The sequence below is a fragment of the Phyllobates terribilis genome, unplaced genomic scaffold, assembly GCF_046119375.1.
Source record: "Phyllobates terribilis strain yellow unplaced genomic scaffold, ASM4611937v1 Scaffold_1__5_contigs__length_1240528914, whole genome shotgun sequence".
In the NCBI taxonomy this organism is placed as follows: domain Eukaryota; kingdom Metazoa; phylum Chordata; class Amphibia; order Anura; family Dendrobatidae; genus Phyllobates; species Phyllobates terribilis.
Genome location: NW_027362761.1, coordinates 35,664,489 through 35,691,876, shown reverse-complemented (window position 1 = coordinate 35,691,876; position 27,388 = coordinate 35,664,489). Strand labels below are relative to the sequence as shown.

Here is a 27,388-nt window from a genome sequence, read left to right as displayed (position 1 = left end):
CCGAATTTTCCCAGGCAAAGCTGCTTCTGCAAAACGCTGGGGGTCGTTTTCTTACAGTGGCTATGTTGTCATTTTGCCATCTTCTTTGCGGCAGCTCCATCGCTGGTGTCTTTTACTCTATACTTTCAAATGGTTAAAAGACTAACATAAAATGGAAAAAGCATGTAATGCCGTTTTGACAGTGCTGTGCATTTTATGTGGCGCTTTTTCTGGTGGACTCCAGGTGAAATCCTACTGAAAAAGACTCTGTGTGCATATACTCTAAGGAGACAGCCGAGCCATCGACCCCCTTAAATAGCAATGCCTGGGAACCTTTCTGCCATTTCGGGGCTAGATAGAATAAAGATCCTCATGTTTTCCTGTTAGGTGGTGTGGTGCTATAGATTTACCAATAGTAATAGTTAAAAAAAACATGTCTAGTTCAACCATGTTATTGCAGGATGGAGTAGGATAAATGAAATATAAACACATGCGATCAAATAAAGAGCTGCAGACAGATAGGGATAAGTGAATTACTATACAGTGGCATATACAAGTTTGGACACCCCTGATCAAAATTACTGTTATTGTGAACAGTTAAGCAAGTTGAAGATGAAATGATCTCTAAAAGGCCAAAAGTTAAAGATGACCCATTTGCTTTGTATTTTAGGCAAAAAATGTATATGTTTTCATCTTTTACATTTTAAAAATTAAAAAAAGGAAAATGGGCAGATGCAAAAGTTTGGGCATCCTGCATGGTTAGTACCTAGTAGCACCCCTTTTGAAAGTATCACAGCTTGTAAACGCTTTTTGTAGAAGGACAAGAGTCTCTCAATTCTTGTTTGAGGGATTTTCATCCATTCTTCCTTGAAAAATTCTTCCAGTTCTGTGAGATTTCTGGGTCGTCTTCCATGTACTGCTATTTTGAGGTCTAGCCACAGATTTTCAATGATGCTCAGATCAAGGGACTGTGAGGGCCATTGTAAAACCTTCAGCTTGCTCCTTTTGAGGTAGTCTATTGTGGATTTTGACGTGTGCTTAGGATCATTACCAACTTGTAGAAGCCATCCTCTATTCATCGTCAGCTTCTTTACAGATGGTGATATGTTTGCATCAAGAATTTGTTGAAATTCCATTGAATCCATTCTTCCCTCTATCTGTGAAATGTCCCCCGTGCCATTGGCTTAATGGTTGGCGAGATGTTCTTGTCCTGAAATTCTGTTCCCTTTTTTCTTCACACTTATCTTTGATCATTGTGGCCAAAAGAGTTATTTTTTAACCTCATAAGTCCACAGGAATTGTTTGCAAAATACATCAGGCTTGTTTAGATGTTCTTTTGCATACTTCTAATGGTGAATTTTATGGTGAGGATGCAGGAGAGGTTTTCTTCTGATGACTCTTCCATGAAGGCCATATTTGTGCAGGTGCCTCTGAACAGTAGAACAAAGTACTACAACTCTAGAGTCTGCTAAATCTTTCTGTAGATCTTTTGCAGTCAAGCGGGGGTTCTGATTTGCCTCTCTAGCAATCCTACTGTCACGATTCCTCCGCCCAGTGAGTGATTGTTTTCCTGTCCTATGGAAACTGGGTCATGCTGAGTTGTCAGTGTTTTGATTGACATCTCGGCTGTTTAATCTTGTGATGGGCGTGCTCAGGTGTCGGTGCTTTTATTGACAGCTCAGCTGTCCAATCTGGGACTGGGAGGTGCAGGACTTTCTCCAGGTGTTCTCTGTTCTGGAGATTGCCAAAGCTATCTAACTGAGCTGTTTGCCTCTGATTCCTGTCAGATGTAGTTTGTGCTTCCTGGTGTTTGCCTGATTCTGTTGTTCTGAGTTCTGATGTTTCACTGCCTGACCTTTGGACCATGTTCTGACTATCCCTCTGTCTCTTCCTTTTGCTTACATCCGCTATCTCTTGGTATTTTGACCCTGGATTGTGACCTGACTACACCTTTGTCTTTTCCCTTGGTTTTCTATGTGCTCTCTTGGTACTGACCCCGAAACATCTGAATTCTCTGCCTCACGGTCTGTCCATGAGTAGTGACAAGTGTCACACCTACGAGCCGCTCTCACTGAAATTTTGCTTGGTCTTCCAGACCTAATCTTGACCTCCACTGTTCCTGTTAACTGCCATTTCTTAATTACATTTCAAACTGAGGAAAGGACAACTTGAAAACCATTAGCTATCTTCTCATAGCCTTCTCCTGCTTTGTGGGCCTCCACCATTTTCATTTTCAGAGTGCTAGGCAGCTGCTTAGAAGAATCTATGGCTGCTATTTTTGGCACAAGGTTAGTGGAGGCTGGGTTTTTATAAAGCTGGGAAATCTGCGTGACCTGGCCTTTGCTAATGATGATAGTGAACAAGCCATAACCCTAACAGGCAAATTAAGGTCTGAAACCTTGGTCAAAGTTACCTGAGCACACAAATCTCCAAGGGTGCTTAAACTTTTGTATTGGCTTATTTTCCTTTTTGTAATTTTTAAAATGTAAAAAATTACAATATTTTTTTTTTTGCCTAAAATACAAAGGAAATGTGTCATCTTTAACTTTATGCCTTTTAGAGATTATTTCATCTTCAACTTGCTTAACTGTTCACAATAACAGTAATTTTGACCAGGGGTGATCAAACTTTTAAATGCCACTGTACGTGTTATAGGAAGGCCTGCCGCAATTGTTCAGTTCCCCTACAATACCATCAAAGGGATAGTGAAACATTACAAGGGTCCCATAGAAATTAATAAACCGTCTGTGCAATCTACATATATTTCATATTTCAAAGACGACTCTGTACATTCTTCACGGCAAGTAGCCTTTTGGTTTGGTCCATGAGAGTAGAATGTATTGAAAGGTCGGGTTCACATAGCGTTTACCACTACATTCAGTGGCTCTTTCGGGCTTAGGTCCGAACCCCTGTAAATGGGATTCGTGTATATGCGCCAACGGGGCCAATGACTAAAATGATGCAGTCACTGTGCTCTGTCATGCATCATTTTTGACTGTATGCGACTATTGGAGGCTGACAGCAAAACACAGTCGACCATGTCTTACTGCCCGCCTCCAATAGGTGTAATCGGCCAAAAATGATACAGAACAGAGATCACCATGATGCCTTCTTCATCATTGTAGTCAATGGCTCCATCGGCCCATACGCCTGAATCTCGTTTTGTGGGGGTTCGGACATAGACGCCTCGACAGAGTCCCTAAACATAAAGGCATACACTATGTGAACCCAGCCTAATATCGAGCAGTCCTTGAGCTATTCAAATGGGTATCAGATTAAGGGGTAAATGTGCCTGGTAATATGCCTGGCAGTGCTGGCACTATGCTCAGTATGAAACGTTTCACACTGATTGGTTGTTCACCAGGAGATGGTCTACTTTTCCACACCAACAATAATAATAATAATAATAATCTGCCTAGATTTTGTAAGCATGCCCAATACTTTTACCTATGACCTACCAGATTTCTTAGCTTGTTAAAATACAGTACAGACCAAAAGTTTGGACGCACCTTCTCATTTAAAGATTTTTCTGTATTTTCATGACTTTGAAAATTGTACATTCACACTGAAGGCATCAAAACTATGAATTAACACATGTGGAATTATATACTTAACAAAAAAGTGTGAAACAACTGAAAATATGTCTTATATTCTAGGTTCTTCAAAGTAGCCACCTTTTGCTTTAATGACTGCTTTGCACACTCTTGGCATTCTCTTGATGAGCTTCAAGAGGTAGTCACCGGAAATTGTCTTCCAACAATCTTGAAGGAGTTCCCAGAGATGCTTAGCACTTGTTGGCCCTTTTGCCTTCACTCTGCGGTCCAGCTCACCCCAAACCATCTCGATTGGGTTCAGGTCTGGTGACTGTGGAGGCCAGGTCATCTGGCGTAGCACCCCATCACTCTCCCTCTTGGTCAAATAGCTCTTACACAGCCTGGAGATGTGTTTGGAATCATTGTCCTGTTGAAAAATAAATGATGGTCCAACTAAATGCAAACCGGATGGAATAGCATGCCGCTTCAAGATGCTGTGGTAGCCAAGCTGGTTCAGTATGCCTTCAATTTTGAATAAATCCCCAACAGTGTCACCAGCAAAGCACCCCCACACCATCAAACCTCCTCCTCCATGCTTCACGGTGGGAACCAGGCGCGTAGAGTCCATCCGTTCACCTTTTCTGCGTCGCACAAAGACGTGGTTGGAACCAAAGATCTCAAATTTGAACTCATCAGACCAAAGCACAGATTTCCACTGGTCTAATGTCCATTTCTTGTGTTCTTTAGCCCAAACAAGTCTCTTCTACTTGTTGCCTGTCCTTAGCAGTGGTTTCCTAGCAGCTATTTTACCATGAAGGCCTGCTGCACAAAGTCTCCTCTTAACAGTTGTTGTAGAGATGTGTCTGCTGCTAGAACTCTGTGTGGCATTGACCTGGTCTCTAATCTGAGCTGCTGGTAACCTGCGATTTCTGAGGCTGGTGACTCGGATAAACTTATCCTCAGAAGCAGAGGTGACTCTTGGTCTTCCTTTCCTGGGACGGTCCTCATGTGAGCCAGTTTCTTTGTAGCGCTTGATGGTTTTTGCAACTGCACTTGGGGACACTTTCAAAGTTTGCCCAATTTTTCAGACTGACTGACCTTCATTTCTGATGGCCACTCGTTTTTCTTTACTTAGCTGCTTTTTTCTTGCCATAATACAAATTCTAACAGTCTATTCAGTAGGACTATCAGCTGTGTATCCACCTGACTTCTGCACAACACAACTGATGGTCCCAACCCCATTTATAAGGCAAGAAATCCCACTTATTAAACCTGACAGGGCACACCTGTGAAGTGAAAACCATTTCCGGTGACTACCTCTTGAAGCTCATCAAGAGAATGCCAAGAGTGTGCAAAGCAGTCATCAAAGCAAAAGGTGGCTACTTTGAAGAACCTAGAAAATAAGACATATTTTCAGTTGTTTCACACTTTTTTGTTAAGTATATAATTCCACATGTGTTAATTCATAGTTTTGATGCCTTCAGTGTGAATGTACAATTTTCATAGTCAAGAAAATACAGAAAAATCTTTAAATGAGAAGGTGTGTCCAAACTTTTGGTCTGTACTGTAGATGTTGCCTTCCACTTAATATTATTTCTGTCTTTTCTCTCAGTACATAGTAATGTTCGTTGTGAAAGTAATTACAGGCCAGGTTAAAGAAGTTAATGATGTTCGGGAGTATGATATTTCTGAAGATGAGAAAATGGGGGTGCAAGATCACAGCAAAACATCCACAAGGCACAAGGATACCATGAATAACAAGTGAGTACAAGCAACTCTCCCCAGTGGGTGTCATATCTTTTTTACTGCCTCACTTGGTACTTTATGTGTTAATAATGCAGAGTCCTTCTAGCCTAACCTGTTTCTTGTGTAAAGTGAAATCTGATATATCTCCCATGTGTGAATTTAGCCTGGTAAGTATATCAATCCCATTATAAGTGTTTGGCCACAGCCCCACTCTCAGTATTCGGTCAGTATTTTTTCTCAGGAGTGGGAACCAAAACCAGGTGAGGAACAATCAGAGAAAAGGTATAATAGAAACAAGTCACCAATTCTGCATTTATCACCCCATTCTGGTTTTGGCTCCCACTCCTGAGAAAAAATACTGACTAAATACTAATAGTGGGGCCATGGCCTAAGGCTCCCTTCAGTGGTGTCTAGCCTGCGGTTTTTTCCTCTCCAGCCTTGAATAAAAAGCAGCAAAATGGAAACATTTTTTGCATCAGTTTTATGCCTCAGTTTTGCTGCCAGTCATATCATTGAGCCACAAGAAAATAAACCATACATGCAGCTTTGTTGTTATTTGACATCTGATATCCGCCAGCTGATGCAGAATTTCAGCGACTTACCAGCTGATAAAATACTTCAATCCTTGAAGGCTACGTCTACACTATGTGTATTTGGTGAGTTTTTCATGTTGCAGATTTTCTGCACCTATTAAATAATTTTGGTTACTTACAATTTTTTTTATTCATTGTGTTTTTTTGCATACATTTTTATCACATTTTTGACGCAGCATTTTTTGTCTCTTGTTGGTATGTTATGTTTTAAATAAAACTGCTTTTTGATACTTCCTCGAATTTTGGCTTTGGTAAAACTTTATTGATATAGTCAATTGTGGATTATATGCGTTTTTTGTACATTTCCACCTCGGAAACGCACTACAAATACATATAGATTTTTTACCTGCAGATTTCCTGCATCTATTGTAATTCTATGGGGAAAATCTGCACATAAAACTGCGTACTGGCAAGAGAAATAAACATTCTGGAGTTCTAACACAGTAAGTTCAAGCTACGTAAAAAAAAGGTGCAGTGGGCAAGAGATTACTATAAATCCCATCCACTTTGCTGAAACGGCAAGACCCTGCATTTTTAGCGAAAAGACGCAGCATCAGAAACTCACCAAAAAATCATTGCGCAAACTTATAAAAAGCATATCAATGACTTATAGGATCCTTTTGCAGCCAGCAGACTGGTATATCAGTATACCTTTTTATTTAGCTTAATGGAAAATGTATTCTATGGATGACATGATGTAACTCAATGTCACATGGTTGCCAGAGGCATACAGGGTGTTAGGAGTATTCATCTAGCAAATGCTCCAAATGCAATGTATATAAAGCCTTGGCAGTCTTTAAAGGGAATATGTCAGTTTTTTTGTACCCCATCTGAGAGTAGCATAATGTAGGGACAGAGACCCCGATTCCAGCGATGTGTCACTTACTGGGCTGCTTGCTGTCATTGTGATAAAATGACTGTTTTATCTGCTACAGATCTACTAGTTATCTGAATACTGAGCTCTGAATAACCCCTCCCACACCATTGATTGGAAGTTTTCTATGTACACTGTGCATAGTCACAAAGCTGCCAATCAATGGTGTCTGCGGAGTCATAGGGAATTCATGAACATGCTTGACTACATAGCAGCAGGTTTACTAGTCCTTAAGTAATAATCTTCTGCTGATAAAACACTGATTTTATATAACCTACACTAAGCAGACCAGTAAGTGATCACTGGAATCACGGTTTCTGCCCCTATATTATTCTGCTCTCAGATTACGGTAGGAAGCAAATGCCTTGCGACAAATTCCCTTTAAAGCAAGTCAAATGTGTATAATTTCAGAATTTTAATTCTGCAACCTCTCAGACCTTATTAGTGTACTTGTCCTCGACAGTAGAGTTCAGCCAATAAATTTGCAGGACCCATCTTCTACGTACCAGAATATCCAGTGTCTCTTCTCTTTTATGGGCCCGGCACTATGTCATTGTTGCAGCACGATACACACATGGCATCACAAATCGGAAGCGGCATCAGAGACACCAGAACATAGGAGGCAGTTCACAAAGCTCCCTTCCACCAGCCAAGGACTACTGATGTGGCCATTGGACCAAGATCCTGCTTATTGATTCGCCCATTTTTACTCAACAGCTATGTGCTCTTCTAAGCAGCAGACTGGGAGTCTGAAAATAGGGTTAATAGACACTCAACAGAAGAAAGCTGTTAAAATGTGAATATTCTTGCACACTCATATAATTGTTTGTCAAATTGCTAGTACATGCCACAGACTTAAAAATAAAATCTGAAACTTAAAGGGGTATTCCCATCTCCAAGATCCCATCCCAATATGTAGTAGGTGTGATAATAATAATAATATTAACAAATACCTCCAAGTAGAAATGTAGTATAGTTTTTCTGATTCGCTATGTCTCTTTCCTCATGTGCAGGCATTGCAGGACCTTAGGTATCCATGGTTACAATCACTAGCAACTAGCTAACTGTCACTATATCAGTGGTCGTAACCATGGATACCTAAGGTCCTGCAATGCCTGCACAGGAGAAAGAGAGAAATCAGAAAAAACATACTACATTTCTAATTGGAGATATTTGCTAATATTATTATTACACCTACTACATATTGGGATAGGATCTTGGATATGGGAATACCTCTTTAACATAAACCCTTTAAGCAAAATCTGGTGATTTACGTTCACAGCAGACCATAGAAAGTTACAGATAATAGTTCCTGTTTCCAAATCTGGTACATATAAAAAGACATTGCCAGCTACATTCATCATGCCAAATCTGATACCCATTTAACCTCTTAATGACCAGGCCAAATTTTTCAAATCTGACCAGTGATCACTTTATGTGCCAATAGCTCTGGAATGTTTCAACATATCCCAGGGATTCTGAGATTGTTTTTCCGTGACACATTATAATTTATGGTAGGCCTCTTTTACACGTCCTGATATTTCCGGTACTGGAAAAACCAGTACTGGTGCTATCCGTGTCCGTGTGTCACATCCGTGTGCCATCCATGTGCAGCAACAATGCGACACGTACCGTCATCTGGGATAAAGCAGTACAGTTAGCGCAGTTTCCAGGAGACGGGTGTGGAATCAAACTCTCATCATTGTCGCCTGGTCTCCCTGCGATCAGCAAGACCAGGCACCGCTAATGAGACTTGTAGTCAGCACCTGCCATCTGTGTATCGCGCGTATTAAATAGATAAATAAAACGGCATTGGGTCCCCCTTATTTTTCCAAACCAGCTGAGGGAAAGCCAAAATTTGGGGGCTAGTGTTAATATTCTGGGAAGAGGCCAATAGCCATAAAGGTTCCCAGGCTATTAATAACAGCTCACAGCTGCTGGCTTAGCCTTTACTGGTTAATAAAAAGGGGGGACAGAAAAAAAATGAAATGTGATCCCCCATAATTTTACTAACCAGCAAAAGCTAAACAGACAGCAGCGGGCTGATATATACTTGGAAGGGGCCATGGATTTTGGCCCCCTCCCAGAGTAAGAACATAAGCCCTCAGCCGCCCCAGAAATGGCACATCCATTAGATGCACCAATTCTAGTGCTTAGCCTTGGCTCTTCCCACTTGCCCTGATGCAGTGGCAAGTGGGGTAATAGTTTTGGGGTTGATGTCAGCTGTTTTATGTCCGCTGACATCAAGCCCAGGGGTTAGTAATGGAGAGGCATCTGTCAGACACCCCCATTACTAATAACCCCTTAGTCAATATTAATAAAAGACACACACAAAGTCCTTTAATTTAAATAAACACTCCCTGCCCCTTTTTTACCCATTTATTAACATAAAAATAAAAAATCAAAGTCATCCTCACCTGTCCTCTGTTAATCCATAATGCTGATGTCCCACGACGATCCCCAACTCTGCTACATGCAGATGGTGTGGTGAATACACTGAGATGAGCGTGAGAATGCACCTGCAGTGACGAGCAGTGACGTCATTAAGGTTACCGCCGGTCACAGGCAGCGGCTTGCACGCTCAGCTCAGTGTATTCTGGCTGGTGTGGTGAGCGGTCGCATCACTGATGTCACCGCTCACCACACCATCTGGACGTAGCAGACTTTGGGATTGTCGTGGGACATCAGCATTATGGATTAAAGGCGGACAGGCGCTGCTTCAATTCCACAACATGTCAATATTTCTTGCTGGTATGCTGAGTTTTCTGTGTGGAATTTCCCCATGGACTTGCATTTGGTGCAGAATTTTTATAGGTAAAAAAATGCACGTGTGTTTTTAGTGTGTTTCTGTGGCAGAAACACATAAAAATGCAACGAATCCGCACCAAAGTGTGTCAATAAAGTTTTGTCAAAGCCAAATACCAGGAAGTATCAAAAACAAAGCATCTTTATTTAAAGCATGACATACCATACAGAGACAAAAACTGCAGAGTCAAAAACGCGATAAAAAGGCATGTTAAAAAAAGCGCAATGAAAAAGCGCAAGTACCCTAACTTAAATAACAGGCGGAGAAAAAACATTAAAAACGCATCAAAAGCTCATTGTGGGAACATAACCTTAGGCGATCCTGGTACACAGTCTGCAGTAGTGTGACACATAATATATACACAGTTGACTGTGTGTATATGTAAGGTGAAGTAGGATTTTTACTCTAGACACTTATACTGTGCTCTATGCTAAGCACTGCCTCGTTTTTACGCATCTGAAAAAGATGAATACTGCCACGAAAGGAAGCCAGTGTCCACAATTACACCATCGGCTTCATTCAAGGTAATAACTCCATCACGTCCTTGTCGAGGTACCCGTAGGAGTACAGTTTTTGGGGGATTCCGATGTAAACCCCAAAAAACGTCAAATTCAGAGTCGGCACCATCAGTATCAGGTTTCAGCTGTATATTATAGGTGACACTCTGCTGCTAGTGCTAGTTCAAGTTTCATGGTGGGATTAAGCAAAAATAAGTCGAATTAAATTTTGAAAAAAATAAATCCATAAATATTTATTGATATAAATAACAAGTTCTTATTCAGTTAGAAACAACAATACTCATGTTTTAACTCAGTAAGAGTTCAGAAATCAATATTTGGTGGACTAACCATGATTTTTAATCACAGCTTTCATGCGTCTTGGCTGCTTTCCACCAGTCTTTCACACTGTCAGTGGAGAGTCGCTTTCGCCCTCTGCCGGTCTGTAGCTTTGCTGTCCCCAATGTCTGCTGCTTGACCTTGTTGTAATGGACTGCCGTCTACGAAATTTTAAGGATGGAGGCAACATGACGCTCACTGTATCTCTCTGCTAGTAAAGCCAGAATTGAGCCCTTCTTTTCCTCACTCAAGACTTTTCTTTTCAACTTCTTTGGCATGGTTGAAAGTTATTTTTTCATTCAAATTACTTTTGGGCTATTCCTAGCACTTGTTTTGCCATCCAACTTGTCCTATTGCAAGAGGATTATGAAGACCACAGCAGTGTTTTTTATACTTTCCCTCGTTACATAAGATTTGGTTCAGGTGATCACCTAATCAGAAGCACATTAAGTAGAATGAGGTGGACTTTGGTTGGAATTCAACTGACACTGGAATGGAATGGCTGTCAGACATGCAGAGATGGGGATTTTTAGAAAACTGTGCAGTGGTCTCTTAATTTTTACCAGAGCTGTATATATATTGTATATACAGTACAGACCAAAAGTTTGGACACACCTTCTCATTTAAAGATTTTTCTGTATTTTCATCACTATGAAAATTGTACATTCACATTGAAGGCATCAAAACTATGAATTAACACATGTGGAATTATATACTTAACAAAAAAGTGTGAAACAACTGAAAATGTCTTATATTCTAGGTTCTTCAAAGTAGCCACCTTTTGCTTTGATGACTGCTTTGCCCACTCTTGGCATTCTCTTGATGAGCTTCAAGAGGTAGTCACCGGAAATGGTCTTCCAACAATCTAGAAGGAGTTCCCAGAGATGCTTAGCACTTGTTGGCCCTTTTGCCTTCACTCTGCGGTCCAGCTCACCCCAAACCATCTCGATTGGGTTCGGGTCTGGTGACTGTGGAGGCCAGGTCATCTGGCGTAGCACCCCATCGCTCTCCTTCTTGGTCAAATAGCCCTTACACAGTCTGGAGGTGTGTTTGGGGTCATTGTCCTGTTGAAAAATAAATGATGGTCCAATTAAACGCAAACCGGATGGAATAGCATGCCGCTTCAAGATGCTGTGGTAGCCATGCTGGTTCAGTATGCCTTCAATTTTGAATAAATCCCCAACAGTGTCACCAGCAAAGCACCCCCACACCATCACACCTCCTCCTCCATGCTTCACGGTGGGAACCATGCATGTAGAGTCCATCCGTTCACCTTTTCTGCGTCGCACAAAGACATGATTTGGACTCATCAGACCAAAGCACAGATTTCCACTGGTCTAATGTCCATTCCTTGTGTTCTTTAGCCCAAACAAGTCTCTTCTGCTTGTTGCCCGTCCTTAGCAGTGGTTTCCTAGCAGCTATTTTACCATGAAGGCCTGCTGCACAAAGTCTCCTCTGTTACGGGTCCGGGAGGTGGAACCTCTGTGCTACGGTGCAAGGAGGGACCCAGAGCGGCGTAACTAAGTATCAACCCGGACCGACCCTGGTCGTACGGTGGCTAACGACTCCGTGACCAGGGAGGGACCGACCCGAGCGACCAGGTGCTACTCTGGGGACAACCTTGTAAGGGAGCAGGTGACTCCCACGGTACAGATGGCAGGGACTGACCGGAATAGCAGGTAGGCACAGCAGGCGGGCTGGCGAGCGGAAGCCTCCAGGTAGGCTATCAGGTAGACACGGCAAGTGACGGCAGGAGTCTCTAGGTGGGCTGGCAGGTGGTCACGGCAAGTGACGGCAGGAGTCTCTAGGTGGTCACGGCAAGTGAATGCAGGAGTCTCTAGGTGGGCTGACAGGTGGTCACGGCAAGTGACGGCAGGAGTCTCTAGGTGGTCACGGCAAGTGACAAGCGGGTAACAGGCAGGTCACAGGCAAGTGCTACCAGGTGAGCGGGCTGGCAGGCACGGCAGGTAACAGGCAGGCAACAGGCAAGTGCTCCCAGGTGAGCGGACTGGCAGGCACCGCAGGTAACAGGCAGGTAACAGGCAAGTGCTCCCAGGTGAGCGGGCTGGCAGGCACGGCAGAAAACAGGCTGGTAACAGGCGGGCGGGCAAGACTGGAAGTCAGGCTAGCAGCGGGACTTGAGGGCTGAAGCAGAGGTCAGAAACACTGTGCAACAACATTGCTCGGGCACCTCCATTTTGGAGGAGGTGCCTTATATATGGGAGGACCCTTGGCAATTGGCCGGGGACTCCTTAGGACGGCACGCACGGCCCTTTAAGAGGGAGGGAGCGCGCCCTAAGCACAGTGCCCGGGGAGCTGCGCGCGCCGGCAGCAGGAAGAGGAGCGCTGGTGAACGCAGAGCGGGGAGCGCGGGGAGCAAGGAGGTGAGTGGGACGGCGTCTCTGCCTGGCAGGGGGCAGAGACGCCGATGCTACAGTACCCCCCCCTTTACGCCCCCTCTTTTTTAGGCCAGAAAGGAATTTTTCAAAGAGAAGCGGGGCATGAATGTTCTCCCTGGGTTCCCAAGTTCTCTCCTCTGGGCCAAACCCCTTCCAATCCACTAGAAAAAGGGTATTTCCTCTTACCCTCTTAGTGGCCAAAATGTTCTCTACCTCAAAAACGTCCTCAGCGGAAACCGGAGCAGGGGGAGTACCTAGATTTGAAAAAGAGTTAAACACAACTGGTTTGAGGAGAGATACGTGGAAGGAGTTGGGAATACGTAAGGTGGCCGGGAGTTTTAACTTGTAGGCCACTGGGTTGATTTGTTTGAGAACTTCAAATGGACCGATAAACTGAGGACCCAACTTATAGGAGGGTATTTTAAGTCGGACATGTTTGGAAGAGAGCCAGACTTTATCTCCCGGGCGGAATTGAGGCGGATGCAGACGTCTCTTGTCAGCATGTCTCTTCATCCGCTCGGAGGACTGAAGAAGTGCGGACCTAGTATTTTCCAAAATGGTGGAGAATTCGCTGACAAGAGCTTCCGCGGCAGGGTTGTCCACCGAGGCGGAGACGGGAAACGGAATCCGGGGATGTTGACCGTGGACCACGAAGAACAGGGATTTAGAAGTAGCTTCGCTCTCATGGTTGTTGTAGGAGAATTCGGCCCATGGTAGGAGCTCCACCCAATCGGTATGGTGAGCGTTAACAAAGTGCCGGAGGTAGCTGGTAAGGATTTGGTTGATACGCTCCACTTAGCCATTGGACTGTGGATGGTAGGCGGAGGAGAAATCCAGGGTGACATCCAGTAGCTTACAGGTAGCTCTCCAGAAACGTGAGGTGAACTGAACCCCTCGATCCGACACAATGTGGAGGGGTAGGCCATGGAGACGGAAGATATGACGGAAAAAATCCTTGGCCAGCTCCGATGCAGACGGGAGACCAGGCAGAGGAATGAAGTGGGCCATCTTAGAGAAGTGGTCGGCGACCATCCAAATGACTGTACAACCGGCAGAAACAGGGAGATCAGTAATAAAGTCCATGGCAATGTGCTGCCACGGGGCAGCAGGTACGGGAAGAGGCAGGAGGCGACTGGCTGGAAGATGTCTGGGAACTTTGTTGCGGGCACAGGACGAACAGGCCGAGACGAAGTCTACCACATCCTTGCGCAGGGTAGGCCACTAGTAATGCCGGGTAATGAGTAGGAAGGTCTTCTTTTGGCCAGCATGACCGGCTAGTTTAGATGAATGACCCCAGTGAAGAACCTTCTCACTATCTGGTACCACTACAAACGTCTTACCGGGTGGAAGACGAGTCAGATCCAAGGGGGCCACATTCATCACTTTGGAGGGGTCAATGATGTGCATAGGCTCCTCCTCTTGATCGGAGGGCAGGAAGGATCGGGACAAGGCGTCGGTTTTGACATTCTTGTCCGCCGGGCGGAAATGTAGGACGAAGTCGAAGCGGGTGAAGAACAAAGACCACCGGGCCTGACGCGGATTGAGTCTTTGGGCATTCTGGAGATATGCCAGGTTTTTGTGATCCGTATAGATGATCACCGGGTATAGAGCCCCTTCAAGCAGGTAACGCCACTCCTCCAGCGCAATTTAACGGCTAAGAGTTCTCGGTCTCCTATGGAGTAGTTGCGCTCAGACGAGGAGAAGAGTTTGGAGAAGAAGCCGCAGGTTACCATTCTCCCGGATGAAGACTTTTGGGTGAGCACTGCTCCGGCTCCGGAGGAGGAAGCATCAACCTCCAGGTAGAACTGTTAGTTGCTGTCCGGACGGTGCAGCACTGGGGCAGAGGAGAAGGCTTGCTTTAAGGAAATGAAGGCCTTCTCAGCTTCGGGCGACCATTCCTTGGGATTTTCTCCCTTACGGGTGAGCGGAGATATGGGAGCAGTCCGGGAAGAGAAGTGCGGGATGAAGAGACGATAGTAGTTGGCGAAGCCCAGGAATCGCTGAATCGCCTTCAACCCCTCCGGACGGGGCCACTTTAGGACAGCAGAGAGCTTCTCGGGATCCATTCGTAGGCCTGTCTGGGAGATAACATAGCCCAGGAAAGGAAGAGAGGTCTGCTCGAAGAGGCACTTCTCGAACTTTGCATAGAGGTGATTCTGCCTGAGCCTGAGCAGGACCTGACGAACATCCCTCCGGTGTGTGGGAAGATCCGGAGAGAAGACCAAGATATCATCCAGGTACATCACCACGTAAGAGTAAAGAAGATCACGGAAGATGTTGTTGACCAATTCTTGGAAGACGGCAGGAGCATTGCAGAGACCGAAGGGCATCACACGGTATTCATAGTGACTGTCCCGGGAATTGAATGCCGTCTTCCACTCGTCTCCTTGACGGATTCGGACCAGGTTATACGCCCCACGTAGATCTAGCTTGGTAAAGATCCTAGCTCCCTTAAGACGGTCAAACAACTCGGAGATGAGCGGCAGGGGGTATTTGTTTTTTACCGTGATTTGGTTGAGTCCTCTATAGTCAATACAGGGGCGTAATGAACCATCTTTCTTCTTGACGAAGAAGAATCCGGCTCCAGCCGGGGAGGTAGATTTCCGGATGAATCCCCTGGCCAGATACTCCTCGATGTACTCCGACATGGCCCGGGTTTCGGCCGACGACAATGGGTAAATACGCCCATGGGGTGGAGTGGCGCCGGGTACCATGTCGATCGGGCAATTATAAGGCCTATGAGGTGGCAGTGTCTCTGCTTCCTTTTTACCGAAGACATCTGCATAGGGCCAGTAAGGTGCCGGAAGACCGGGTAAATTAGCTGGGGTAGGTGGAGGACGAGCCGGGCGAACTGGAACCAGGCAGGTCCTATGGCAGTCCTGCCCCCACCGGAGTACTTCACTGGATTGCCAGTTCAGCCCGGGTTCATGTGTCTGGAGCCAGGGTAGACCTAGCAATAGGGAGTAAGAGAGTCCGGACAGCACATGGAAGGAGATCTTCTCAGAGTGCAGCATTCCCACCTGCAGGGTTATGGGTTCAGTGACGAGCAGGATTGTCACCGGAAGGAGTCTTCCATCCATGGAGGCAACTGACAATGGTTCAGCCAGAGGTTTGGTGGGAATCCGGTATCTCTCTACCAGGGACTGGGAAATGAGGTTTCCAGCAGCTCCAGAATCCAGGTGAGCAATTTCAAAGTGACGGTTCTCTCCCCAGGAGATAGAGACAGACAAAGTCAGGGACGGAGAGGGCTTACTTTTGCCTAGGACGACCTCTCCGAGCGGTCCTAGACACTGGAGTTTCCCGGCTTCTCCGGGCAGGAACGGATGAAGTGCTCCTTGCTGCCACAATAGAAACAGCTCCCCTCGGCTCGGCGTGACTCTTGGAGAGATTTGACCATCTTGGTCTGGTCGATCTGCATAGGTTCGGGCGAGTGCGCCCGGGGAGTGACTGGTTGAGAGGCAGGTCTCTGGAAAGTAGGAGCAAGGCGAGGAAACTTTCTCTACCGGGTAGTCTCTTTGGTACGTTCTTGGAAACGGATGTCAATCCAGGTAGCTAGTGACACCAGGTCATCCAGGGTGGTAGGAATGTCCCGACCGGCTAACTCGTCCTTAATCCGACCGGAAAGACCCTCCCAAAATACGGACACCAGACCCTTGTTGTCCCAGGCAAGCTCAGAAGCGAGGGTACGGTACCGTATGGCATATTGGCCCACGGTGAGACTCTCTTGGCGAAGACGTAGCAGAGAGGAGGCTGAAGAGGATTTTTGTCCTGGTTCATCGAAGATTTTCCGGAAAGCAGCGAGGAAAGACGATAGATCGGACACCAGGGGATCCCCTCTCTCCCACAGGGGGTTTAGCCATGCCAGTGCTTCCCCAGTGAGATGGGACATGATGAATGCCACCTTGGCCCGGTCGGAGATGAACTGATGTGCCAAGAGTTCGAAGTGCAGGGTGCACTGGTTTATGAAAACTCGAGCCAAGGCGGGGTTGCCAGCAAAACGTGGAGGTGCCGAGAGCCGGTGTCCAGGGCTGGATGCCGTGGTATTGGTGGGCAGTGGTGCTGCCGGAGCGGAAGTCACACGACTCGAGGTGGATACAGGTGGGACAGACAGCGTGTCCAGTCGGGAGTTGACATTCCGCAGGTAGTTCAGAATGGTCTCCTGTTTGGATCTCTGACGAGAAACCTCCTGGTACAGGTCCATAAACGAGGGGGCTTGGGGGCCACCGGGTTCCCTGGCCCGAGCAAACTGTTACGGGTCTGGGAGGTGGAGCCTCTGTGCTACGGTGCAAGGAGGGACCCAGAGGGTCCTGCATGAAAATCATGTTTTTCTTGAACGATACTGACTTCTTCCTGTACCACTGCTTGAAGAAGTTGTCTTCCAGAAACTGGCAGTAGGTCTGGGAGTTGAGCTTCACTCCATCCTCAACCCGAAAAGGTCCCACAAGTTCATCTTTGATGATACCAGCCCTTACCAGTACCCCACCTCCACCTTGCTGGCGTCTGAGTCGGAGTGGAGCTCTCTGCCCTTTATTGATCCAGCCTCTGGCCCATCTATCTGGCCCATCAAAAGTCACTCTCATTTCATTAGTCCATAAAACCTTTGAAAAATCAGTCTTAAGATATTTCTTGGCCCATTCTTGACGTTTTATTTTATGTTTCTTGTTGAAAGATGGTCGTTTTTCAGCCTTCCTTACCTTGGCCATGTCCCTGAATATCGCACACCTTGTGCTTTTTGATACTCCAGTAACGTTGCAGCTCTGATATATGGCATTACTGGTGGCGAATGGCATCTTGGCAGCTTCACGCTTGATTTTCCTCAATTCATGGGCAGTTATTTTGCTCCTTTTTTGCCAACACGCTTCTTGTGACCCTGTTGGCTGTTTGCCATGAAACGCTTGATTGTTCGGTGATCACGCTTCAAAAGTTTGGAAATTTCAAAACTGCTGCATCCCTCTGCAAGACATCTCACAATTTTGGACTTTTTAGAGCCAGTCAAATCTCTCTTCTCACCCATTTTGCCAAACGAAAGGAAGTTGCCTAATAATTAAGCACACCTTATATAGGGTGTTGATGTCATTAGACAACACCCCTCCTCATTACAGAGATGCACATCACCAGATTTACTTAATTGGTAGTTGGCTCTCAAGCCTATGCAGCTTGGAGTAGGACAACATGTAAAAAAAGTATCGAAGTGATCAAAATACGCATTTGCCTAATAATTCTGCACGCGGTGTACAGAATGAGGTGTGTCCAAACTTTTGGTCTGTACTGTGTGTATATATAAATATATATATATATATATATGTGTGTGTATATTATATATATATACAGTCATGGCCAAAAGTTTTGAGAATGACACCAAAATTATATTTTCACATGATCTGCTGGCCTCTGGTTTTTATTAGTGTTTGTGTGATGTTTATATCACATACAAAAATATAATTGCAATCATATTATTAGTACCAATAGGTTATATTGACAGTTAGAATGAGTTAATGCAGCAAGTCAATATTTGCAGTGTTGCCCCTTCTTCTTCAAGACCTCTGTAATTCTCCCTGGCATGCTCTCAATCAACTTTTGGACCAAATCCTGACTGATAGCAGTCCATTCTTGCATAATCAATGCTTGCATTTTGCCAGAATTTGTTGGTTTTTGTTTGTCCACCCGTCTCTTGATGATTGACCACAAGTTCTCAATGGGATTAAGATCTGGGGAGTTTCCAGGCCATGGACCCAAAATCTCTATGTTTTGTTCCATGAGCCATTTAGTTATCACCTTTGCTTTATGGCAAGGTGCTCCATCATGCTGGAAAAGGCATTGTTGGGCGCCAAACTGCTCTTGGACGGTTGGGAGAAGTTGCTCTTGGAGGACATTTTGGTACCATTCTTTATTCATGGCTGTGTTTTTAGGCAAGACTGTGAGTGAGCCGATTCCCTTGGCTGAGAAGCAACCCCACACATGAATGGTTTCAGGATGCTTTACAGTTGGCATGAGACAAGACTGGTGGTAGCGCTCACCTCTTCTTCTCCGAATAAGCTGTTTTCCAGATGTCTCAAACAATCGAAAAGGGGATTCATCAGAGAAAATGACTTTGCCCCAGTCCTCAGCAGTCCACTCCCTGTACCTTTTGCAGAATATCAGTCGGTCCCTGATGTTTTTTCTGGAGAGAAGTGGCTTCTTTGCTGCCCTCCTTGAAACCAGCCCTTGCTCAAAGAGTCTCCGCCTCACAGAGCGTGCAGAAGCACTCACACCAGCCTCCTGCCATTCCTGAGCAAGCTCGGCACTGCTGGTAGTCCGATCCCGCAGCTGAAACAGTTTTAAGATACGGTCCTGGCGCTTGCTGGTCTTTCTTGGGCGCCCTGGAGCCTTTTTGACAACAATTGAAGCTCTCTCCTTGAAGTTCTTGATGATGCGATAGATTGTTGACTGAGGTGCAATCTTTGTAGCTGCGATACTCTTCCCTGTTAGGCCATTTTTGTGCAGTGCAATGATAGCTGCACGTGTTTCTTTAGAGATAACCATGGTTAACTGAAGAGAAACAATGATACCAAGAACCAGCCTCCTTTTAAAGTGTCCAGTGATGTCATTCTTACTTAATCATGACTGATTGATCGCCAGCCCTGTCCTCATCAACACCCACACCTGTGTTAATGGATCAATCACTAAAACGATGTTAGCTGCTCCTTTTAAGGCAGGACTGCAATGATGTTGAAATGTGTTTTGGGGGTTAAAGTTCATTTTCTGGGCAAATATTGACTTTGCAAGTACAGTAATTGCTGTTAAGCTGATCACTCTTTGACATTCAGGAGTATATGCAAATTGCCATTACAAAAAATGAAGCAGTAAACTTTGGAAAAATTACTATTTGTCTCATTCTCAATACTTTTGGCCATGACTGTATATATGTGTATATGTATATATATATATATATATATATATATATATATATATATATATATATGGTGGTCCAAAAGTAGGTGGACAGAAAGTGTAATAAGGTTATGAAGGGGGAGATTTATCAAACATGGTGTAAAGTGAAACTGGCTCAGTTGCCCTTAGCAACCAATCAGATTCCACTTTTCATTCCTCACAGACTCTTTGGAAAATGAAAGGTGGAATCTGATTGGTTGCTAAGGGCAGCTGAGCCAGTTTCACAGATCTAGTTTTCACAGATAGATCTCCCCCAAATCTGTTTTCTTTTCAGAGAATTCAGATAACACATAATGGCAAATAATTTAAATACAGATCAAAGAAAATGGATTTTAACAGAGTATTGGAAATCTCAAAATGCTGAAACTATTAGAGCAAATTGGGTTGAAACATTTGGTACTCAACCCCCAACGAGACAAACTATTTACCGCATTCGTGACAAATTCAATGCCACTGGCTCAATCCTTAATGCTCCAAAAACTGGTCGACCCAAAACAGTCAGTACGGAAGATAATAAACAACTTGTTGCTGAAACATTTGTTCAGAGTCCAAAAAAGTCCACCAGAAGAGCCTCTTTGGAATTGGGAATTTCACGAGCTTCTATCATGCGAATCCTGAAATCTATTGGGTGGAAAGCTTATCGTCCACGTCTAATTCATGGTTTATTGGAGGATGATCCAGACAGGCGGCTGCAATTTAGTGAGAATATGCTTAATGAAATTGAAGAAAATCCAGTAATTTTAGATAACATTATGTGGAGTGATGAAGCTTCTTTCAAATTATCCGGCCATATTAACAGACATAATTGTATTTACTGGTATAATGAGAACATGCATTTAACATTAGAGCCACAACTAAATGAGCCTGGTGTCAATGTTTGGGGTGGTATTTCAAGTTTTGGTGTTTTAGGATCAATATTTTTTGATGGAACAGTCACAGGAGATAAGTATCTTGAAATTCTAATGAATCAAGTTGTTCCCCAGTTACAGCAACAGCCTAATTCAAATGACCTTTATTTCCAACAAGATGGGGCCCCTCCACATTATTCAAGAGTGGTCCGCGAGTATCTTGAGGAAACATTTCCTAATAAATGGATTGGCCGAAGAGGCCCACTTGATTGCCCGCCACGTTCACCAGACTTGACCCCAATGGATTTTTTCTTTTGGGGAGTACTCAAGGACAAAGTTTATAGTCGAAAACCAAAAAGTGTCAGTGATTTGAAAAATGACATAAGAGATGCATTTCAAGAAATTAATACCCAAAGAGACTTGTGCAAAAAAGTTTGTCATAGCATAAGAGGCAGACTTCAAAGCTGTGCAAATTGTAACGGAAAACAGTTTGAGCACCTGCATTGATAAAATTGAAGGGCTTTTGTATTATTGTTCAGAATAAAATGTTATTGTCAATGTTATGCTTGTGTTAGTAAATATAATTTTATATATAAATCAAAATAAATGTTATTATTTTCTGTTGTCCACCCACTTTTGGACCACCCTGTGTATGTATATATATATATATATATATGTGTATATGTGTGTGTGTATATAGATATATATATATATACATACATACATACACACACCGTGTATATACATAAAGTAAAAATGTTTCACCATTAGAAAAACTTGTTTTTCTTTTAAAAGAAAAGTAAACAAAAAAGTACCCATAATTGTCCGGAAACAACCAAGCTATAAAACTGTCCCATTATTTAAATATTGTTTATTTATTATTTAAAACCGTATTGTGAACACTGTAAAAAAAAAAGAAAGACATTGCAAAAATATAGTTTTTTCATCATACTGAAACAAAAAAAAGTATAGAAAGTGATCAAAAAGTTATATGTAACGAAAAATGGTATCAATGAACATGTCATTTCATGCCACAAAAAAATGAAGCTCTCATATGGCTCTGCCAGCAAAAACAATAATAGTTATTAGAATATGACCTTGAAAAAGAAATCATTTGTTGTAAAATACAGAATAGTTTTTAGTGTCAAAAGTAGCAAGACAGCAAAAAACGAAACCGGTACTGCCATGAAGTTTTACTTTTTCCACAGAAGGAATGGCATAAAAAATAAACAAATATAATTCATGAATTTCTGGCTTTTCTTAACTCTTCCACATAAAAATTAAAAAAAGAAATGTTACCAATAAAAATTTCAACTCATCAAGCACCAAGACCGCTTTTTGCAAGAAAAATAAAAACATTCTAGCTCTTAGAATATGGTGATGCAAAAACAAGTACATTTGTTGAAGTTTTTTTAGTATGCAAATATAGGAAAAAATATCTGTATGACCCTGGTGTCGCTATAATTATACTGACCCAAAGCATAAAGCCGTTTTATCATTTTTACTGTTAACAATGTAAAAAGGGCATAACCAAAATTAGAGGCAATCTTGAATTGTCCTTCATTTGTTCTATCTGTCTCCCAAAAATTAGAGTAAAAATCCATCAAAAATGTTATGTAACCCCAGATAGTACCAATAAAAGCTTCAACTCTTCGCAAAAAATAAATGAAGCTTCTAGTCTGTTGTCTGTCAATAGATGTTTTCCACGTTATTAGTAGTACAATGGTGCTGGAAAAGTGACTGGGCTCATGAAAACCATTCCAGTAAAATCCATGCTGACAAACCCAAATGATTCCCCTTCTGTGCCCTGCAGCATTCCCAAACTATAGTTAACATCGACAGGTATAGCATTGCTGCAGAATGGAGAACCCACTTAAAGGGATTCTCCAGAATCTAATTATTGATGACATATCCTTTGGACAGGTCATCAAGAAGAAATTGGTGGGAGTCCGACACCTGACACAGATCAGCTGAACTAAGCTATATATGCGTAGAACACAGCTGCCCCGCACATTGCTTAGTGGCCATTGACGAGTACTGCTCTTTAGTTCCCATTGAATTGAATGAACTTCAGCTTCCACAAAGCAATGTACAGTTAGGTCCATATATATTTGGACAGAGACAACATTTTTCTAATTTTGGTTCTAGACATTACCACAATGAATTTTAAACAAAACAATTCAGATGCAGTTGAAGTTCAGACTTTCACCTTTCATTTGAGGGTATCCACATTAAAATTGGATTAAGGGTTTAGGAGTTTCAGCTCCTTAACATGTGCCACCCTGTTTTTTAAGGGACCAAAAGTAATTGGACAATTGACTCCAAGGCTATTTCATGGACAGGTGTGGGCAATCCCTTCGTTATGTCATTCTCAATTAAGCAGATAAAAGGCCTGGAGTTGATTTGAGGTGTGGTGCTTGCATTTGGAAGGTTTTGCTGTGAAGTAAACATGCGGTCAAAGGAGCTCTCCATGCAGGTGAAACAAGCCATCCTTAAGCTGTAAAAACAGAAAAAACCCATCCGAGAAATTGCTACAATATTAGGAGTGGCAAAATCTACAGTTTGGTACATCCTGAGAAAGAAAGAAAGCACTGGTGAACTCATCAATGCAAAAAGACCTGGGCGCCCACGGAAGACAACAATGGTGGATGATCGCAGAATAATCTCCATGGTGAAGAGAAACCCCTTCACAAAAGCCAAACAAGTGAACAACACTCTCCAGGAGGTAGGCGTATCAATATCCAAATCTACTATAAAGAGAAGACTGCATGAAAGTAAATACAAAGGGTTCACTGCACGCTGCAAGCCACTCATAAGCATCAAGAATAAAAAGGCTAGACTGGACTTTGCTAAAAAAACATCTAAAAAAGCCAGCACAGTTCTGGAAGAACATTCTTTGGACAGATGAAACCAAGATCAACCTCTACCAGAATGATGGAAAGAGAAAAGTATGGCGAAGGCGTGGTACAGCTCATGATCCAAAGCATACCACATCATCTGTAAAACATAGCGGAGGCAGTGTGATGGCTTGGGCATGCATGGCTGCCAGTGGCACTGGGTCACTAGTGTTTATTGATGATCTGACACAGGACAGAAGCAGCCGAATGGATTCTGATGTATTCAGAGCCATACTGTGTGCTCAGATCCTGCCAAATGCAGCCAAACTGATTGGTCGTCGTTTCATACTACAGATGGACAATGACCCAAAACATAAAGCCAAAGCAGCCCAGGAGTTTATTAAAGCAAAGAAGTGGATTATTCTTGAATGGCCAAGTCAGTCACCTGATCTCAACCCAATTGAGCATGCATTTCACTTGTTAAAGACTAAACTTCAGACAGAAAAACCCACAAACAAACTTTTGGTCCCTTTAAAAACAGGGTGGCACATGTTAAGGAGCTGAAACTCCTAAACCCTTCATCCAATTTTAATGTGGATACCCTCAAATGAAAGCTGAAAGTCTGAACTTCAACTGAATCTGAATTGTTTTGTTTAAAATTCATTGTGGTAATGTCTAGAACCAAAATTAGAAAAATGTTGTCTCTGTCCAAATATATATGGACCTAACTGTATGGGGCCGTTCTGTTCCGCCCGTACATATCTTAGTTCGGGCCACTGCCTGAGCAGTTTTCAGTATATTGGACCCCCACCGGTCTCATATTGAGATCCTAGACAACCCATTTACCAATTTATGGGTTGCATCTCTCCAGTAGCACAAGCTGGGCACTAAAATGGCATATATCTAGTTTTCACTCTACTACATCCACTATAATTTTTGGATAACACTGGTGAGTGTGAAAATAATCACCATACCCATGGATTTTCTGAGTGTAATTTGCAAAATGGGGTCACTTTTTGTGTATTTCTGCTGTTTTAGAAGCTTAGAGGCTCTGCAAATGGTGCTCACAACTGACTCCAAGAAACTCTGCGCCCCAAAAACCAAATCAAGCTCATTCTCTTCTGTGCCCTGCTGGGTGGCCAAACAGTAGTGTATGAATAGAAATACAGTATTGTCATACTTGGTAGGAACAGCATTGTAAATTACACAGTCATTTTTTTTATTAGTAGTGATAAAAATGAAATATTTTGAGCTAAATCCACTTATTGTAACAAATGTAATTTTTCATGTTCACACAGCCCAAAGAAATTGGTTTGCGTTTTGATATTTATATCTGCTGATAACGATATCACGAAGTAAGACAACTTTGAATCTATGTAAAGTTAATGCTACTTACCTGACTAAATATCTTATTTCAAAAATAAAATATAGCACATATAACATAATATAAAATAGCATAATATTGTTCAACAGACGACTTTAGAATTGGTAATAGTTTGTGTCTGGGCCTCTTGAATGTTAGGGAAGTAATGCCTTTTGTAGCCCGAAAGTTAGACATGCAAGTTCTCATCTTTACCATAAGGCTTCCAGACATGACTGTGTGTGGTCAGAGCTGCCAGCAGCAGGACAGGGCGGTAGGTATGCAATGACATGTTTCCTCATCTGAATACAATCTTATCTCTGCTTCCGTCTGATACATTCTTGGTGACTTTTTAATAATATTTTTACGTTTATTTTTTCATGTAACATAGTAACACTTTGTTTTTTCCTCTTTCATCCAGGCAATACATGTCAAACGGATACTTAAAGAAAAAGAGAGTATAACAGGGGTGCAATGTGGTCCCATGGGCAGTGGTCTTTTTTCATCCAACAAAGATTTATCCAGCCTTGTATTGTCAGCGATGTGTTGCAATGAACTGATTTTTTTTTTAAATTTAACTACTGTATTGTCCAGAGACTCAACATAATTCAACTCAACCTTATGTATTTAACATATTATTGGTAATTAACGTCTCCTTATCGTTTTAAGGTACAGTTGATGCTGAAGCTAACAGTGTTCAAATATTTCTTAAATATAATAAAAGCTAAAAGAACAAGCGTGCTTTCAATTTAAGACCCCTGACTTTGACGGTTTTAATGTATATTACATATATCGGATTGACCTTTTAGAATAATATCTATGCCTCGTTCTTAGTCATATAGACTCACATTGAGATGATGCTGTGTGAGCTGGCAGGTCACACATGCCGTCAGGTGAACCCAGAGAAGACTGGCGCACCATTGGAAATGGTAAAAGATGGCGATGGGTAAGTATGTTATTACACCCATTACACAAACACTTCTGAATGTTAACAAATGAAAAATAAAAAAATGCCAGAAAGCTCCTATAAAATAACTCAAGGGAATCTGCCAGGTTTCTGCTATGCAATCTGAGGGCAGCAGATAGTACAGCACACTGACCCATCTTATTCAAAAGTGCAGTTCAGATGAACGATTTTTCTCTTGGTTCAACTGACCATCAGAAAAAAATGCAGTATGCAATAATCTCTTTCGAGTCTCGGGTGAGACTCATCAATTTAAGTCTATGGGTACATAAAAAAAAAAAAAATTGGATCCCACACAGAACATCTGGCATCCTACTTTTATGGATGCATTTCTACACTGTGTTCCAAATTATTATGCAAAAAGTGTTCAGGAGTGATAAGGTAAGAATTTTTTTATTTGTCAGTTAAACTCATTGATGGTGATGTGTGTCAGGGCTCTTTATATCACTGTAAGCAATTGCAGACACCTGTGCTAATTAGTTTGGCAGGTGTGTCCAATGAAAGGCAAGACTACTTAAGAAGGCTGTCCCACATTATTAAGCAGCCTACATTTTCTGGTAAAATGGGAAAGAAAAAGGATGTGTCGGCTGCTGAGAAGCAACAAATTGTGGAGTGTTTAGGTCAAGGCATGACTACAATCAACATTGCCAAGACACTTCATCGTGATCATCGCACAATCAAGAAGTATGTAGCTGATTCACAGTACACACGTGTGCGTGCTGATAAGGGAAAATTGAGGACTCTTTCCTACAGGCAATTACGTCAGGTTAAAAGAGCAGCGGCAAAAAAGCCTTGTCATAGCAGCAGACAAGTTTTTGAAGCTGCTGGTGCCTCCAACGTCCCCCGAACAACAAGATGCAGGGTCCTTCAGAGGTTTGCAGCTGTGCTTAAGCCATCCTGTCGACCTCCTCTATCCACTGCACACAAGCAGAAACGGCTCCAGTGGGCCAAACAATACATGAAGACTGACTTCAAAACTGTTTTGTTCACCGATGAGTGCCGTGCAACGCTCGATGGTCCAGATGGATGGAGTGGAGGATGGCTGGTTGATGGACACCCCATGCAAACACGGCTACGGCGCCAACAAGGAGGAGGTGGAGTAATGTTTTGGGCTGGAATCATGGGGAGAGAGATTGTCGGCCCCTTTAGGATCCCTGAAGGGGTAAAGATGAACTCCATAATGTATGTGGAGTTTCTCAAACAGCACTTCCTTCCATGGTTCAAGAAGAAGAACCGTGCATTCCGCAGCAAGATCATTTTCATGCATGATAATGCACCCTCTCATGCTGCACATAACACATCTGCATCTCTGGCTGCTATGGGCATAAAAGGGGACAAACTTATGGTGTGGCCCTCATGCTCCCCTGACCTCAACCCCATTGAGAACCTCTGGAGCATCATCAAAAGGAGTGTCTATGATGTCGGGAGGCAGTTCACATCTAAGCAACAGCTCTGGGAGGGTATTCTGTCCTCATGCAAAACAATTGAAGCAGAAACCATCCAAAACCTGACAAATTCAATGGACGAGAGAGTTCAGAAGCTCCTTTCGAACAAGGGGTCCTATGTGCAAATGTAACATCACCTAGAATAAAGTTTTGAGTTGGAAACTGTTTGATTTCAGTTTGTAATAACCTGCTAATGCTTATAATTTCAAAAATGACCATTTTTTTGTTCTTTATTAAA

The 27,388-nt window shown here is 43.1% G+C and overlaps 1 protein-coding gene across 2 annotated transcripts in view; it reads left to right on the top strand.

Annotated features, from left to right (window-relative positions):
* The window catches only part of CERS1 (ceramide synthase 1), a 68,034-nt gene extending 42,556 nt beyond the window's left edge, over positions 1–25,478 (top strand). For both annotated transcript variants that reach the window (XM_073651537.1, XM_073651530.1), the window contains 2 exons: positions 5,125–5,273; positions 25,163–25,478. In XM_073651537.1, coding sequence (XP_073507638.1) covers positions 5,125–5,273; positions 25,163–25,205 — 192 coding nt within the window. In that variant the 3' untranslated portion in view covers positions 25,206–25,478. The remainder of the gene's footprint in view (positions 1–5,124; positions 5,274–25,162) is intronic.
* Positions 25,479–27,388: the final 1,910 nt, after the last annotated feature.